Source organism: Pan troglodytes, chromosome 11 (assembly GCF_028858775.2).
Source record: "Pan troglodytes isolate AG18354 chromosome 11, NHGRI_mPanTro3-v2.0_pri, whole genome shotgun sequence".
Lineage (NCBI taxonomy): Eukaryota > Metazoa > Chordata > Mammalia > Primates > Hominidae > Pan > Pan troglodytes.
This window is the reverse complement of record NC_072409.2, coordinates 6,457,489-6,476,747: the sequence shown is the minus strand read 5'-3', so window position 1 is coordinate 6,476,747 and position 19,259 is coordinate 6,457,489. Positions and strand designations below refer to the sequence as shown.

The following is a 19,259-nucleotide window of genomic DNA, read 5'->3' as shown; positions in this document are numbered from 1 at the left end:
AGACCACACTTTCTGACTCATGACACTCAGAAGTGCCTCATGTAATTAACGAGCACTTATTTTGTCCCAGGCATAATACTAACCACTTTCTATGCTTCCTCTCACTTTACAATCATGTAAGTTTTATTTTTATCCCCATTTTACAGATGAGGAAAAGGATTAAAGTCACCTGGGCCAGATCTTTTCATGAAGAAAGCTACCATGGATTTTCCCTCACTGCATGGCTCCTGTTACTCGATTCAATAAAACTTACTCTCCACATTTCAAGAACACCACACTTTAGAAGGAAAATTTTAAGACATGCACAAAAATCTTTAATGATGGTTAACCTGCCAAGCAAACTTTCTCAGTGTTTCGTCATTCTGCAAACTTTCCTGTCACTAAATAGGGAAGAGGGTCCTTTTATTTCAGCAGTAGCCCCTATTTCAAAGGCTCCTGTAATACTTTACAAAATTGGCTTTGACTCTGGTGAGAGACAAATGTATGGAAGCGTATTACTATATTAAACCTAGTCTTCCCATCCAATCATTAACAATGAATATTTTTAGCATCTAAAAATGTGCATTTCAGGCAGATATGTAAGTATTTAGCACTATACTTTTGAGACAACCTTTCATTTTCAATCATGCAGAGAGGTAGGTGTTTTCACTAATAGTCTAATTATATCACATATTTTCATTCTACACAATATTTTGCTTCTATATTTGAAATAACTGAATTCATCTGTGTTAATAAATGTTCTAAATGGACATCTTAATAATTGAAATTAGCACATACTATACCCCTCAAAACAATTTATAAAACAAGAACCTATTGTTTACATTACACAACAAGGCAAAACCAGCCATGATAGTAGCTTGGCTCCAGGTCACATATCAGGTGAAATTCCTCATGCGGCTCCAACTGATCCAGCTGTATTTGATCAGAGCCACTTTCTGACCTCTCGTCTCAAGAGTAAGTCCAAGCCTTGGTGTTCACGGCCTCAACTTGTCTTTACCCCCTTATGTCACTGTTCCTCTGTGTTGCTCTGTCTGGGACACCTACCCTAGAGACCTACACAGCTAACTCCCTCCCCACATTTGCTCAGATGTCACCATTTCAAGGCAGTTTCCCTGACCGTTCTTTTTAAAGTCACTGCCCACCTCCCACAAGCCCAGCTCTCCTGGCTCTTCACATCCACCCCACTTTCCCCAATAGCACTAATCACCTCCTCACATTCTGTACATGACTTCTGATTGTTTGTCTTCCACACTCTCCACTAGAATGTAAGCACCACAAGGGCAGGAGTCTGTTCACTCAAGTGCTCAGGGCTCCTAGAACAGTGCCTGCCATTTAGCAGGCACTCAGATGACTATGAACTCAAGATCGACTTGTTTGCCAGGCACTGTTCTAGGCACTGGGGTTACAGCAGTCACCAGAACAAACAGGGTCCCTCCTTCACAGGGATTTGGGCCAAATAACAAAACAAAACACAACATAATACACCAATAAGAGAACAGCGGAACAGAGCGCTACAGAGATCTTAAAAAGGTGTATGATACAAAGTGACTGGGGAAGCTACTTTAGATTGGGTAGTCAGGGAAGGTCCCTCTGAGGAGGTGACATTTCAGCTAAAAACTACAATAAGGAGAAAGTATTTAAATCTTCCACATGCTTCTCTGATTTTCCATCTTGCTGGTCTGCTGTGAACTCCTGAGGTGAGTCACAGTCTCTGTTTCTCCTGGTGCTTCCTGACATTTATACATTTATGCTGGTATTTTGAGCCTGGGACTGACCTGTTATGGCCTCACTGTGGACTTACATTCTGTCCTTATAAAGCTTCTCTTTGCAGCCATTTATACCATATGCCTTGAGCTCAACCTTATCTAGTATTTCTATTACAAGTCCAGTTTTCTTTTAGTTAGAAATACAGGATCTGTCTTTGTCTAATAGCTGTTTTATGTTGTACACAGCAGGGTTTAATTTTGGGGACAATCTGAGTCTTTTTCCTGTAGTAGATATTTATCTCATTGGTATTTATTGATATTGCAGGTGTGTGGCCTAATTTGGTGGTCTTATGAGACTGTTTTGTTTTATCTTCTTTTATGTCTTATTTTATTTCATGTGTCCTGCTCTGGATGCTTGCTTTGGTTCTTTGTCTTTTGTTTTGCGGACTCTAAGTCTTTACTGTTGTCTTCAAGACTCTGGCATCCCCTTTCTTTTTAGTGCTTTTTAAGAATTTTCTTTCAAATTTTACATAATATACTAAAACCTCTATTTCTTAATGTTTAGATATATCTCTTGCTCCCAAATAAGATGAGAAAATTTGTCATCCCAATCTCCTCATTCTATTTGCTTTGTGAATTTTTTTGCATTCCCATGTTTTATAACACAGTCAAGTGTCGCATAACAGTGTTTTGGTGAGACCGCGTATACGACAGTGGTCCCATAAGATTATAATGAAGCTGGAAAACTCCTACCACATAGTAGCCATGGTAAAGTCACAGCACAACACATTACTCATGTGTTTGTGGTTAAGCTGGTGTCAACAAACCTACTGCACTGCCTGTCACATAGAAGCATAGCCTATACAATTATGTACAGTACAGAGTGCTTGATAATGATAATAAATGACTGTTACTGGTTTATGAATTTACTGTACTATAATTTTAATTGTTTTTTTTTTTAGCATATACTACTTCTACTTATTAAAAACAGTTGACTGTAAAACATCCTCAGGCAGGTCCTTCAGGAGGGATCCAGAAGAAGGCATTGTTATCATAGGAGATGACAGCTCTGTGCGTTACTGCCTCTGAAGACCTTCCACTGGGACAAAATGTGAAGGTGGAAGACACTGATACAGATGATCCTGACCCTGTGTAGGCCTAGGCTAATGTGTGCATTTGTGTCTTTGGTTTTAGCAAAAAAGTTTAAAAAGTAAGAAAAAATTAAATAAAACAAAAATAAAAAATAGAAAAAAGCTTTACAGAATAAGAATATAAAGAAAATCCTTTTGTACAGTTGTACAATGTATTTGTGTTTTAAGCTAAATGTCATAACAAAAGAATCAAAAAGTTAACAAAATGTAAAAGTTTATAAAGTGAAAAAGTAAGGCTAATTTATTACGGAAGAAAAAATGTTCTTACAGATTTAGTGTAGCTTGAGTGTACAGTGTCTGTAAAGTCTACAGCAGTGTATAGTAATGCCCTATACCTTCACATTCACTCACCATGGCTCACTGACTCACCCAGAGCAACCTGTAGTCCTGCAAGCTCCATGCATGGTGAAGTCCCTGTCCGGGTGTACCATTTTTTATCTTTCTTTTTGGTTTGTTTGTTATAGAGGCAGGGTCTTGCTATGTCGCCCAGGCTGGTTTTGAATTCCTGGCCTCAGGTAATCTTCCCACCTCAGCCTCCCAAGTACTGGGATTACAGGCATGAGCCACTGCACACAGCTCCATTTTTTTTTTTACCTTTTATACAGTATTTTTACTATACATTTACTATGCTTAGGTATGTTTAGATACATAAATACTTACCATTGTCTTACACTGCCTTTAGTACTCAGTATGGTACCATGCTGTAGAGGTTTGTAGCCTAGGAGTAACAGGCTACACCATATAGCCTAGGTGTGCCGTGGGCTCTACCATTTAGGTTTTTGTAAATATATGTTTGCACAATGATGGAAGAGCCTAATGATGCATGACTGTATTTACCTTCTGAAATATTATTCCTGACAATTACTTGGCCTTGGCTGTTTATTTAGACAGACCACTCACTTCACCATTTCTCATCAGAATGTAAGCTAATGAACGGTTACATCCCCAATGTCTCAAACAGGCTTTGGCACGTAACAGGCAGTCAGTAAATATTTGCTGAATGAATGAACTGACTTCGTTGATCCCTTGACTCACTGCATTTTGTCACTGAGTAGTTTTTTAAAGAAAGACTCATGGGCCTTTCCTTGAGTTCACGGATTTTTTTTTTTTTTTTTTTTTTTTTAGAATACTACTATCTTTCTACATAACTTGGTTCAGTATAAAATTATTGGGTCAAACTTTCCCCCCAAATTTTGTACTGCTCCACTGCCTCCTGGTATTAAATGACAGCTGTGGAACTGTAATCTTCTGTGATAACTTCCCTTGCTGCACGTTCTCAAAGAGGTTAAGTCCCTTCCTGTGACTGATTAATGCTGTTGCATCTTTTACTAGTTTTAACTTCTTTTTTGTTTCTTTTACTAAGTGTATGAACAGGAAGATTTCAGAATCTGGGGTAACTCTGCCATCTAACATAAAGCCTCCAGAGTATCTGTAGATGTGGAGATGAGAAGGGTCAGAAGTCTCATGCGATGTGGTGTGTCCCTAAAGTAGCAAAGCGGAGTCATTTACTCAATGCGGGGAGGGGGAACGGTGGGAATGTGGACAAGCAGGATCTTGAGCTCTTTCCAAAGCTGCATAAAACCGAGAGAAACTTCATTCTAAATAGAGTCTGTCTTAAAGAAATCACTACCTCCCGCTAAATAATCACACCTGGCAATGCAAGAGATCAAACGGTTATTCAAATGATATTAAGTCAGTCTTTAAGGTATTTCAAAGGCATTCTTATTTTCTTGCAAATTTCCTCAATTTTCTGTCTCCTCTTGCTTTCTATTTACATTATCTTAGCTGCCAGGAGGACAATATTTTTGACGCAATAACAGGCAATTAAAATGCTATGGGCAGTCATGAAGAATTATGCGTGAAACTGGTCCTCTCCCTGCTGGAATGGGTACAAGAAAACCTCATTAATTCTACTGGGGCAGTGGGGAAAGCAGTCAAGTAGGAATCAGGACACTGGGGATGGCCCCCGGTTCCTCTCTTAGTTGGGGCGGCTGGCCCTCCCTGTGCCTCAGAGTCTCCAGTTCCACAAAGAGAGTGTGCTCCAAGGTCCAATGCAGCAAAAACTGTCTGAAAAGGTCACAGTCTGTGTCCATTAAGACAAGGACTGGTTTAGGCGATTTTTAGGTTTACAGTTTTTAAAAATGTGAGCTAGGAAAATCATTTCCGTAAATATAACAGTCAATAAGTAAAATCATGGTATTAAAAACCTAAAATTGTGAGCTCTTTTGCCTTTTTCAAAATTTCCTATAGCATAGTGGCTACTCAATCTTTTTAATTTCAGAAAACAACATGATATTGAGAAATAGTTTTTGTTAGCTACTTAGCCATGCTTGTCTACAAAGGAATAGTTATTAATGTATCAGTGGTACCTATTCATTAAAGGAGCCATTTATTCTGGCTCTTGCCATTTGAAAAAAAAAAAAAAAAAGAAGCCATTTATAGCTGACCCTTGAACAATGAGGGTTTGAACCGCATGAATCCACTTATACTCAGATTTTCTTCTGCCTCTGCTACCCCACAGGCAGCAAGACCAACCCCTCCTTGCTCCTCAACATGAAGACAATGCGGATGAAGGCTTTCATGAGGATCCATTTCCACTGAATGAATGGTAGATGTATTTCCACTTCCTTATGATTTTCTTAGTAACATTTTATTTTCTCTGGCTTACTTTACTGTAAGAACACAGTAATATAATACATATAACATACAAAATATGTGTTAATCAACTACTTTGCTTTTTTTTGGAGGGGGGGATTGGGGGGGGACCAGGGTCTTGCTATATTGCCCAGGCTGGTCTCTAACTCCTGGGCTCAACCTTCCCCCTTTGGCCTCCCAAGGAACTGGGATAACAGGCATGCACCACTGTGCCCAGCTAATTGACTGTTTTTGTTATCAGAAAAGCTTCTGGTCAACAGTAGAACAGTAGACTATTAGCAGTTAAATTTGTGGGAACTTAAAAGTTACATGTGGATTTTTGGCTGTGCGAGGGTGAACAACCCCTGCATTGTTCAAAGATCAACTGTACTTTACAAACCTAGTTCTTTTTTTAATTTTACTTTAACCAAGTGCAGAACATGTAGGTTTGTTCCATAGGTACACGACTGCCATGGTGGCTTGCTGCACCTACCAACCTGTCATCTAGGCAAACCTAGTTCTGAAGGAGGATCTTCAGAAGTGTGGAGAGAGAAATGGTGCTAGATTTTAAAATATTCATTATCTCACTTAAACTCTGTAACTACTATAAGGTATAAATATTATTATCCCTATTTGTAGATGAAGAAACTAAGGATTATAGCATTATATAAGTGGCTGGCGAATGCTAGAAAAGAACACTTTCATTTATAACACTTTGAAAGGATCCCACTATTCAGGCTTCCTCTTAGAAAACAAGCTAGGAAACAGGTCTGGTTCTAATATTTTGCCTAGAACTTCCCTTTCAGGACCACAGCAGGAGCCTAGGATTTCTCCTAACCTTTTATTCCATGAAAACGTGTCTTGAGAGGCTTCGGCAATAGGTTCTGTGGCTGCTGGACAGGGTCTGATTACCCCCTTTGTAGGTAAGCTATGTATTTTTTAATTGTGGTAAAATATCTGTAACATAATATTTACCATCCTAACCATTTTTTAAAATTGTTTAAAAAACACATAAAACAGTTACCATCTTCACCATTTTTAAACATGCAGTTCACTGGTATTAAGTAGATTCACACTGTTGTGAAACCAGTTGTATTATTTTTAATTTAACTCTATTATGGAAATGTTCAAACATACCCAAGAGTAGAGAGAACCATACAATAAACTTTTGTGAGCCAGCTCCAGCAATTATCCATGTTGCCATCCTGTTTCATGTATCCCTCCCCTCCACATAAACATACTTAAAAAAAAAAAAAAGGAACAATGCAAATCCTGACATCACTATCAATTCGCCTATAACCTACAGCTATGATATAGCTGTACTCAAACACCTGCCGTTAGGAAGCAATGTATCTACCTGGCAAGTCACTGGGCCAGCAGAGCCTTGCTCAAAATACCTTGCTATTGACTATGTACTAGTTAAAATCTAACTTCAGCTTGCAACCAAGGCATTCCAAATTCAGCCACTACCCTCCTATACTGCAGCTTACACACCACCTGGGCTGTTCACTATGGTTCCCCCGCACACAGAACCTGCCCCACTTTAGATCCTTCCCAGACGGTGCTTCCCTGGCCCACCCCCACCACTGCTTCCCCACAGCTTCTCTGTTTACTGAAAGTCTTTGCTTCCTTCAAAGTCCAGCTCCAGTCTTGTCTGTGAAGGGTCAGGGCCCTTAACAATGCTTTTTCTTCCCATGATTGAGCCCACAGATACCATGTAATAAATACCTGAGGCTCATCTCCATTAATTTAGTGATGCTCCGAGGAGTCAACCCCTCTGGAACATTCCTTTATCCTCTGTTTTACCTATGAGCCTCTACCTGAATTGTCTCTCTCTGACCAACTCTGAGGTCCTTGTCCTGGGGTCCTGAAATTGCACACGCTATTTACATGTTCACAAAAACTATCACTGCCATGAGGGCAGGGATTTGTTTTGTTGTGCAGGCCCAGATCCCTAGTGCCTGGAAGAGTACTCAGAACACTCATTCTGCAGTCATCCTAGAGTGTTTATGGAGCATCCTCAAATAAAACGTTCAGAACCACTGATCCAGTCCTTTTGGACCTGTGGGTTGCTTGCACACCCCACCTGGCCAATGATTTCAGTGTCACCGCAGGAGGATGTGGTCTCTCAGTTCACCCTTGACTCCATGCTCCACATCCTGAAAACCAGTCTTGTCCCAGGAACGTGGGTTCTGACCAGATCTAGGATTCCCATTAGTGCAGCAGCTGTGGCTGAATCGCACCTCCGGGAGGACTGCAGCTCGCAATAATCTCATGGCCCACCTCTATGCAAATCACCAGGAACAGTATTCTCTCCTCATAGTCAAGGGCACATAACACTATGCGTTAATCAGATATGCAACGGGAAATCCATAACACTTGTAGTCAATTCATTAATCAACGTAACTGGCATTACAGGGGTAGGGTACAATGAGAAATCTGGGGGGTTCTTGCCAAAAGACAGGACTAGCTATGCTAAAGAGTGGAGCATAGTGAGTCCTGTCTTTTAAAACATAACTGAGAGCACTAAAACAAGAGCCTATTTTCCCTTCCAAGACAACCTTGACAGTTTCTCATAGCTGCTACTTGTACCCAAATATCTTTGAGGCAGCCATACAAAACAACAGACACTTGCTATGTTAAAGTACAGCTGCGTTTCAAAAAATGCAAGTGCCATCAGGGACCTAAATGCACCTGTGAGAGAGAAATACTCTCAGATACAACTGCTCAGAACTTAATTTTAAAGCAGAGTTATTATTTCTATATTCTCTAACCAAGCCAGGAATTCCTTAGAAAATAGATAGGAACATTCTAATTTCATTAGTTGCTGTAGAAATTCAAAGCCTCTATTTTTCATCCCACTATTAGAAGCAAGAAAAATACCTTTAGCAATTATCCTTGCCCACACCCTACAAAGATGTGAACCAAACTCAATCACTGTAACAGGCAAATCTTTACTGAGCTCTGTAAATGATCCGTCCTCTCATAAAGCTGTGATATTTTTAATCTAATTTCCTGTTTTAAGGCTCCACACTTAACATACATAAATAAACAATTTTCAAAATTAAAATACTATAAAACTCAACACAAAATATATAGCATGAAATTTAATTTTTCTTCGAAGGTTTAGGAAGGAACTAATAGTTTTCAGTGTCTTGGAGACATCAATCATTTATTTATTTGTTTGTTTATTTATGTATTTTAGACGGAGTCTTGCTCTGTTGCCCAGGCTGGAGTGCGGTGGCGCAATCTCCGCTCACTGCAACCTCCACCTCCCAGGTTCAAGCAATTCTCCTGCCTCATCCTCCCGAGTAGCTGGGACTACAGGCGCATGCCACCATGCCTGGCTAAGTTTTTGTATTTTTAGTAGAGACGGGGTTTTACCACGTTAGCCAGGATGGTCTCAATCTCCTGACCTCGTGATCTGCCTGCCTCAGCCTCCCAAAGTGCTGGGATTACAGACATGAGCCACCGCACTCAGCCACATGAATTATTAATAACCAAGATATTTACCCAAAATGAACTTTGTGTAAGTTCACCTGGTGACATCTGTTAGGACATTTTATTATCCTTCATTGCCCAATTCCCATATTATTTGGAAAGAAAACAATGTCCTTCCATGTGTAAGAAATATGAAAGTGTGTGTACACAGTGGAAAATATCAATGTTGATTATAGGTGACATAATTTTATCTCAGTTTGAACCAATGAGAAAAAAAGGAAAGGAAAGCCTTGTTATCATTTCTTTCACCACTAACAGAATCTTTGAGATGTGAACATGGAAAACATCTCAATGCAAACGGGGATAAAAATCTACAAAATTCCCATCTGTCGATACTGCACCTCTTTTGGTACCTTCATTCATTCATTCGTTGAGATGGGAGTCTCAATCTGTTGCCCAGGCTGGATGGAGTGCAGTGGTGTGATCACAGCTCACTGCAACCTCGACCTCCTGAGCTCAAAGGATCCTCCCTCCTCAGGCTCCCGAGTAGCTGGGACTATAGGCACGTGCCACCACACCCTGCTATTTTTTAAAAAATTTTTGTAGAGATGGGGATCTAACTACATTGACCCAGCTACTTTTGAACTCCTGGCCTCGAGCAATCCTCCCGCCTTGGCCTCTCAAAGAGCTGGGTTACAGGTATAAGCCACTGCACCTGGCCCAGTACCTACTTTTAAAGAGGAATGCACATATTCATACAAAAGATAACTCTTCAGAGCCCATCTGCCCCATAAGCCTTCCTCCTTGCCCCTTGCTGGAATCCCTGAGAAACTCACCACCCACAATATTCAGCTGGGACATACTACTGCCACTCTAAACAACAATAATTATAATACACAAGCAGCTAGCACTTACTGAGTGATCGCTGTATCATAAACACAGTACTCTCATTCCATTATTATCCCCATTTGACAAATGAGAAGACTAATGGTGAGAGGGGTTGAATAAGATGCCCAAAGGAACACATATGGGGCATGGGTGACCCGGGGTTCAAGCCCAAGAAATCTCACTCCAGAACCTGTTTGTTTAGCCTATGCATCTTTATTTTCATATGCAGGATGTTCCAAATCCCCAGCTTGACTGTAAATTCCTGAGAACAAGGGCTCTCTGTATTTCTAGAGTCTACCACCGTGCCTTACCTAAATCCACTGGATAAATAACACCATAGTTTAACATCAGTTGTTATTCATGTTTTTTTTTTTTAAATTCGAGTTTTTCCTTACAGACCCTTATTTACCATGTTGAAAGGTTGTACCAAAAAGAATACTAGGGGAAGGGGGAGAAATGAATACAGGTATTCTTGATCTTAGCCATACAGCAACAGTATCACAGCTGAGGATGAAAGAGGGTGGGAGACACAGAGACGCCTGCTCAGCTCCCCCTCAGGAATGCTACCCAGCTGTGGGAGGACAGTCAACACGTGGGCTCCAGCTGTCAGCTCACGCAGAGTCAGCGTCAGCTGCAGAGAGCCACTTCTTAGAGTTAACACTAATTCTCAGAGACCTGAGGCTTCATGATGCCCCCGTTCCAAGTGGGGGCACATGGGGAGCAGGTAATAAATGGAGCCCTGGCCAAGGTCTAGTTTACAGTGGATCCATCCACTGGGTCCACAGACCCATCTCATCATGACTAATTGAGACCAACATACAGCAGGTCCTCGAATAATGTTTTGTTCAACACATTTCATTAACATCGATGACAGGAAAAAAAATCCATTCCCAGCTGGGGCCACTGTCCGTGTGGGGTCTGCAGGCTCTCCCCATGTCTGTGTGGGTCTCCTCCGTGCACTCTGATTTCCTCCTACATCCCAAAGACATGCACGTTAGGTGAACTGGTATGTCTAAATTGTCCCAGTCTGAGCGGGTGTGTGTGAGCGTGCCCTGTGATGGGATGGCGTCCTGTCCAGGGTTGGTTTCTGCCTGGCACCCTAAGCTGCTGGGATAGCTGCCAGCCACCCAAGGCCCTGAAATGGAACAAGCAGGTAAATAATTATCTTGTTTCTATTAATCTTTCTTAAATGTATGTATAGCTCACATTTACTTCAATGTTTAATATCAGAAGTGTTTTGGTCTTAATTTAGAAGTTTGGTGATGTTTTGCTGTAGGAACTTAACTCTTGTTATTTCAATTAGCCTAGGGTAAAATTAGTTTTGTTATACATTGTTTTGCTTCAAGTCGCAATTCCCAGGAACCTATCGATGATGCTAAATGAGAACTTACTGTATTTGACAATTTCTACAACCACATTAGGTCCTTGGTCTATGGGGTAAGATCTACCAGAGTAGGGAAGGCCGAATGGAAGTCTCTGATACACCCTGCTTCTGCACTGCCTCCCCCACCCCCAATACTGCATTAAAAACCAATATTGCATCCCAGGGCAATGGCAGAGATTAGTGCCACCTCGAAGGATCTGAAGGACGCAGGGGGCAGTGGTCCCACTTTACGTCTGTTTCATTTACCAGCCTGCCCCCTGCAGAAACCAGATGAATCCTGGAGGACTGCAGACCTCTGCGAGCTCAATCAGGCAGGGAGCCCTGATCGCCACCATGGTATCAGATGTGGCATCTTTGCTAGAGCAGAACAATATGGCCTCAGGTCATACAAAGCCACCACTGATTTAGTGAATGCCTTCTTTTCTATCCCAGTCAAAAACAAGACTCAGGAACAGTTCATATTTCCATGAAATAGACAATATACACTTAGAGTTCTGACTTAGAGCAAGTTCTCTTGCCCTTTGTTATAATATATAACACCCATCACAGTAGTCCCAGTGGCCCTCCCCAGCTCATGCCTGTGGTTGCCTGGGGGAATCCTACATGAGCATACGGAGGAAGGGGGAAATGTCCAAGCTTGGTTTACAGACAGGTCACTCTGGCATGTGGGTAAAAGCCAAAAATCCATGGCAGCTGCATTACAAACTCACTCGGGGTGACAGAAAAGACAGCTGTGAGGGAAAAGCCTCCCAAGAAGTAGGGCTTCAAGCAGTGCCCTTTATATGGGAAAAGCAGCAGCTCAAGGCTAGACTACAGGAAGACTCATGGGCAGCAGTGAGTGGTCTGCTCAGATTGTCAAGGTCCTAGAAGGAAAAAGATTGGAAAGTCAGGACAAGAAAGTATGAGGTATGGACATGTACATGGGCATATGGGGAGGGGACACGAAGGGTGGAAAAGCTTTGTGTCACATGTCATCACCCACCATGGAAAAGGCATTAAACAACCAAGCAGAAAAGTGACCCAACCAGTTGACGTCAGCCATCCCATTGTTAGCATGATAGACCCATGAATAAAGTGGCCACAGTGACAGAAACGGACCCAACAGCATGGACTTGCACTTATTAAAGCTGATCTAGTTGCTAATGCCAAAAAATAACCCATCTACCAATGACAGAGACCATCATCAAGTTCCCAAAATGACACTATTCCTCAAGGAGCACAACCATCAACGTGGTGCAAGTTAATGGACTCCTTCTATCTTGGAAGGCCAGATATTTGTCCAACAGAAATAGACACGCCTTCCAACTAAGGGTTTGCCCTTCTGACTCACAGGGCCTGAGTCAGCACCACCATCCAAGGGCTTAGTGACAATCTTTGAACCAACAGCACTGGATCCCACATAATATTATATCAAATCAAGGAACCCACTTTCTGTAGTAGGCCCATGATCATGGAATTCATTGATCACATCACATACTACCACCCAGCAGATGTGGTCTAGCCTGCTGAAGGCACAGCTGAAGCACCAGCTTGGAGACACTACTCAGCAAAGATGGGGTATGGGGTACCATCCTCCAGGATGCAGTATATGCATTGAATCAAAGACCTTTTTATGGTGCTCTCCCCTAATAGGAAGAATACTTGGGTCTGGGAGTCAAGGGGAGGAAGCAGGAGTGTCCTCTACACTCCATAATTCCTGATATCCCATGGCAGACTTCAAGCATCCCCCTTCCAGAACTCTGGGCTTTGCAGAGTTAGAGATCCTGGTCTGCAAAGCTCAAGTCTGGATCCCCACACTTTTGCCTGGGAATAGCAGGGATCTCACTGCATTATAAGCTATGGCTGCCACCACCTGGGCACTTTGGGCTCCTGGTCTAGGGACCAGTAGTCCAAAAGAAGAGTCACCATCTTGCCAAATTGGTTCTGCTCATAAGAAGCAGGGGCTGCTGTTACACAATGGAAGCAGAGACAAATATTGTGGAGCCTGGGTACCCCTGGATACTCCCTTGCTCGATTTTGACCGTGAATGAAGACATAGCAACTCTGGCCTGAGAAAGGCACGGTGATGAGGGGCTCAGACCTGCCAGGGATGAAGTGCTGGGTCTTGCCACTATGGGAGCCACTGGAGCCAGCAGAGGTCACAGCTAAGGGGGAGCCAAATCTGGAATGGATGTCAAAGGAGAGAGAGAACGAGACTAACTGCAGAGGTGGAGGCTATAGTTGATCTTGATCCCACGAAGCTTCTAAGCTCTCCCTCAGGAAGGGAGGCCCCACTGGACTCCTGGAGGGGCAGCTCCTCAAATGTACGTAGTAGAATTGTAGAAGTAGAACTGAGCAACACAGGATAGCTGAGAAGACAGGGAGACACAGTGATACATAAGTGTCTGGCAGTGAAGAACACAGCACAGTTGGCCCTTGAACAACATGAGTTTGAACCACACAGGTCCACTTAAATATTGAGATTTTCTTCCACCTCTGCCACCCCTGAGACAGCAAGACCAACCTCCTCCTCCTTACTCTACTCAACATGAAGACAATGAGGATGAAGACCTTTATGAGGATCCACTTCCACTTAATGAACAGTAAATATTTTTTCACTTCCTTATGATTTTCTTAATGACATATTCTTTTCTCTAGATATTTTATTGTAAGAATACAGTATATAATGCATACAACCTACAAAATACGTGTTAATCAACTAGGCCATTGGTAAGGCTATTAGTAGTTAAGCTTTTGGGGAGTCAAAAGTCATGCACATTTTTGACTATGGTGGGGGATGGGTACCCCTAACGCTGTGTTGTTTAAGGGTCAACTGTAGTTTAACAGTGGGTATTCATTGTAAAAAATAAAATTAAAATTAAAAGCCAAGTTTTTCTCCTCTGTAAGCCCTTATCTTATCATGTTGAAAGGTTGTACAAATCTGCCGCTTCAGGAGAATAAAGAATTAACTTCCAGCATGCTGGAGCTTAGCCATCTAGTAATAGTATCACAGCTGATGAAGATCAGGGTAGACAAGGAGATGCAATGGCAGATCCTCTTCCAGGAAGAACCTGCTGTCTGGCTACAGGACAGCAATCGACATACAGCCTCCAGCTATCGGCATGTTCAGGGTCAGCCTCTGCTGCAGACAGCTATCTCACCGAGGTCACAGCCTTCCTGGAGCCACCTGCATATGGTGACTGAGTGAGGCAGGGGTACAAAGGCCCAGCCTTTTGGCCAACGCAGGTCAAGGCAGGTAACCCTGCTGCAGAGATCCCCTGGGTTGACCGAGGCGTTGCCAGCCCTGCACTGCAGGCTGCCATCTCCCCCAGCAGTCCTGCTTCCTCCCACTTTCTTTCACAGGGGGTGATCCCTAATAAATATACTGCAGCCCAATTCCAACTCAACCTCTGCTTCCTGAGAACCTAATCCTCTGCCTTGTACTACAGCTGAGACATACAGATTCCGGGTTCTCTGTGCCCAGGTTTGAATTCCAGTCCCAGCACTTCCTAGCTGGGAGCCTCCAGACAAGGTGGGAGCTTCGGTGTTGGCCTCTGTAAAGCTGAGGCAAGTAACGGTACCTCTCAAAGGACAGCGTTCAAACTACATGAGTGCTCTATGCGGTGGCTTTCATTATTAACCAGTCCGATGGTGTTCCTTCCCTCACTGCAGACTGCTTTGGTTGGTGATCTCTCATCTAATTTCTTTGAACTCTGAGTCTATAAATCTGGGCTCATTTGTAGAACAGAAATATCTGTTCCCACTGGCTGATAAGAGTCTTGCTGCTCTGCCAAAAAGCACTGCTAACAGGGCAGAGTTCCAGGGCCACAGAGCACCAAAGCAGAAAGCTCTAATTCTTAGTACGCGAGTGGTGAAACCATCCCCTCCATTTGCAAAGAACCAGAAGGAATGGGCGAGGTTCACACGCAAGTCTCAGAAACAAAAAGGGAAGGAGCGCACTTGGGGAGAGCTACGGACAGCGAAACAGGGTAGTGATTCTATAATACCACTCAAAAGCATCATCTTAAAAAAAAGACACATTTTTAATATCCTTTTTTTTTTTTCCTTCCTCCTCCATTGGTCACTTCCTGTCCTCCAAGAAGGGAAGACAGTGGTAGATGATCAGTGGGAGCATCATAGGAGCGGGAAAGCAAGAAGTTCCAGGCCTGGACCTGTTACTGAAAAGTCTTAGAACTCGCTGGAGAAAAATGCTTCACTTATCTGCATCCTTATTTCCTTCACCATGAAATGAGGGTAGAAAGGAGATGCCTTCTGGCTCTTCCAGGTCTGGGTTTTCATGACGCTGTAAATACTACCCAACGATATCAGAGGTTCCTTAGGGGTGAGGGCAATTCCATCTACCGTCTAAATGCCTACTCAATAAACTGCACTGAATTAATTGGTCATAGGAGACCTTTAAATTCTAAGTGCTCCTTTGTTTAAAATTAAAAAGTGTAAAAAGTATTAATAAGGAAAAAGAATGGTGGGGTGAGGTCTGTACAAACCAATCCTAGCCCCACATTTGATGTGTAAAGTCAGGTCCTGTGCAAGCCACACTTGGGAGGCACGTCCATGTTAACTGACAGGAAGAAGGAGGGAAAAGGAAATTGGTGGCTTTGATTTACTTAATGTATTTACTTAATTTCAATTGTTTTATTTTTTCCACAGTGCCCAAGTCCACCAAAAAAAAAAAAAAAAAAACAAAACTAAATCTATTTTGTTACCTGTCAAATAGGGAAAGGACAGCTTTCTAGAGCTACTGTGCCTGGGATTCATGCTAGTTTAAGGAGCTGATAAAACATGAAACAAAAATTTAAGACTGTGAGAGACTTCTAAGGAAAACTTTGGAACACTGTGATGCCCCAAGGTTTCTTCTCTGGGGACATTAAGTACCCAGCAAATCGAACTCCCTGTGTGGGGACCTGGGGAAGCTGCAAAGAAAGAGTTCCATTCCTTTAAAAGACATACCTGGGAATATCTTTGCCGGAGCCCCAAAACATAGCAGTGTAAGAGCGAGTTGGAGGGTGATGAGAAGTTTCAGCTCAACAATCCATAATGAAGTCTATCTATGGGCTGGGTCCACTAAAAAATCCCCAAAGCCGGTCCTGTCCTATCATGATGTGTCTATCAATGTCAGAGACTAGGTCTTTTGTAAGTTTCATGTGAGACCCAAGTCTGGAAACGTCTCTTAGTGTGGTTACTGAAGGGTTAAAGACAAGGTTTCTAAGGGACAAAGATGAACAGGACAATGGGGGTCACCCTGGCATTGACCCCAGAAGAAAGGCCTTCTTCTGGATCCAAAAGGCCTCTTTGCTGGTCCCCAAGGTACATTGCAAGCTCCTTAAGGGAAGGTCATTCATCACTGAATACCAGCACCAAACACTGTAGATATTAGATTTTATTTACTGAATTGCAAAAATGAATAAAAAGCATAGTGCCAATAAAATAACAATTACAGATAAAGAAGAGCAAGAATCTAGACTTCAGTGCTTCAAAGATAAGTTTTTCTACCAAAAGAAAATAAAAAATCAGGACAAACTAATTAAAAGCCTGTCACCAGCACCAACTCCAGCCCCACAGCTATCACATCTGTACAGGAAAGGAGGTGACAAGGTTAAGAAACACCATGAAATACTTAAGCAAAACTTGGAGTGTTTGGACTCGTTGGTGTTCCAGCCCACAACTACTGTTTCCTCTGAACTCCTCACAGCAACTAGTAGAATGATGAGCAGACAGTGGGTGTCCAAAGGACGCTCACCAATCAATCAGTACAAAATCGATCTAAGACAGGCTCTACATTAAGGCATTTTCAAAGCCATGAAAGGAAATTCTGAAAACCTGTATTTCTCAAAAGTAAAATCACTTTTGATCAAAAGTAAAATCACTTTTGAGAAATACAGGTTTTCAGAATTTCCTTTCATGGAAAAAAAGCCTTAGCCTTTTGCTGCACTTCACCAAAGATATACGGATGGCAAATAAGCACATGAGAACATGCTCACCACCATTACTCATTACGGAAATTCATGTTAAACCACAATGAGATACCACTGCATACCTGTCAGAATGTCTAAACATTAAAAAGATGGACAATGTCAAGTGCTGGTGGAAGCACAGCAACTGGAACTCTCATACCCTGCTGGTGGGAAGGTAAAAACGACACAACCTTTTGAAAAACAACTTGGCAATATCTTTAAAAAAGTTAAACACACACCTACCATATGACCTAGCTATTGTACTCCTCAATATTTACCCAAGAGAAATGAAAGCACATGTCCATACAAAGACTTGTACATGTATGTTCATACTGGCTTTATTAATAGCCAAAACAACCCAGTTGTCCATCAACAGATAAATGGATAAACAAACTGCAGTATATCCAATCGGTGGAATACTATACAGCAATAATAAGAAATAACCTATTGATACATGCAACAATATGGATGAATCTCAAAATGACTATGCTGAGTAGAAAAGTCAGATTAAAAAAAAATTTTTTTTTTTTTTTTTAGAGATGGGGTCTCACCATGTTGTCCAGGCTTGTCTTGAACTCCTGGGCTCAAGTGCTCCTTCTGCCTCTGCCTCCCAAATTGTTTAGCTTACAGGCGTGAGCTACCACGCCTAGTCAAAAGCCAGATAAACAAACAAACAAACCAGTATATGCTAGGCCATCTTTACAAAAAACTTAAAAATTAGTCAGGTGTGGTGACACACACTTGTAGTCTCAGCTACTTGGGAGGCTGAGGCAGGAGGATCACTTGAGCCCAGGAATTTGCAGCTGCGGTGAGCTATGATCACACCACTGCACTCCAGCCTGGGCGACAAAGCAACATCCTGCCTCAAAGAGAAAAAAAGAAAAAAAAAGTATATGCTGTATAGTTCCTCTAATATGACTTCTAGAAAATGCAAACTATAGTGACAAAAAGCAGATCACTGGTTGCTTGGGGTGAGGGTGAAAGGAATGATAAAAGGGTATGAGAAAACCTTCAGGGTAAGAAATATGTTCATTGTCTTGATTATGTTTGAGTAAGGTGATAGTTTCAGAGGTATATACATGTGTCACAATTTATATACTTTAAACAGGTATAATTGATTATATTTTTGTAGCCTCAAATAAACCTGAAAAAATACAGCTATAAAGGAAAAAACAATACACATCAGATCACAATAAATTAAACTGTATACTTCTGATTTACATAAATGACAATGCAATATGCTTAGTCATAGATACCAATTTAACTAGAGGGATCAAACCACTATTATAAAATGAAATAATATATTCAAAAGAAAAAAAGCAAAAAAATCACCAGCCTATCCTTTTCTGTGGATCTGAGCATAATAAGCTAAAAGAGGTCAGGAAAATGATTGGCATTGATGATACCAGATACATTCCAGAGCTGATGAGGCAGCAACAAAGTTAGGATCCACCTTCTTCTAAGTTCTAAATTCCAGCAGGTTCCCATCTGTGGCCTTGAGCAAGTCAGCTCTGCCAACATTCCCCCCACAATGCTCATTTCCCTTATGGTATAGATGCTCTGACAACTCTTGGCCCAGAGCCTCCATCGCTGGAGCAATCCTCGTACCCCTTCTGGAGCAGTGGTTCTGAGTCTCAGCTGCATGCAGGAATCATCCCGGGAGCTGCTTAAAAATATGGATGACTGGGCCTCTTCCCTGACACAACTCCCCGTAAGATTCTAATGTGTAGCTAGGGCTGGGAGTCACTGTTCCAAAGTCCCCCTTACCTGCAGAGCAAAGCTGTGGCCCTGCATCAGCTGGCTAGTCCCTTTAATTGGCAGCCCATTATAGTCTACTACTACTATTCAGCTGTCAGATGTCCCTAAAGTGAGGACTGGCCCTGACCACTCCTCCTAAGGGCCAGCAGGCCCTGAGCTCAGACCGTAATTGAGGTTTAGAAACACCTTTAGTACCCATCCCCCTCACCACTGCCTCCAAACACAAAGAATGTCCAGTTCTTTCCACACTAACCAAAATTAGAGATTTAATGTCTCCGAAAGCTAGAAATAAGTATAATCTGCACTGAAAACAGGTTTTTCATGTTATTATTAAGAATTCCTGTGT

At 42.0% G+C, this 19,259-nt stretch overlaps 1 protein-coding gene across 5 annotated transcripts in view; it reads right to left on the bottom strand.

Annotated features, from left to right (window-relative positions):
• Positions 1–19,259, bottom strand: part of MED27 (mediator complex subunit 27) — a 217,687-nt gene that overhangs the window by 122,020 nt on the left and 76,408 nt on the right. The window contains exon 4 of one of the 5 annotated variants that reach the window (XM_054659204.1): positions 13,405–13,552. The exons of the other annotated variants lie outside the window; for them this stretch is intronic. Within the exon in view, the coding sequence (XP_054515179.1) occupies positions 13,405–13,552 (148 nt within the window). The remainder of the gene's footprint in view (positions 1–13,404; positions 13,553–19,259) is intronic. 5 annotated transcript variants of the gene reach the window in all.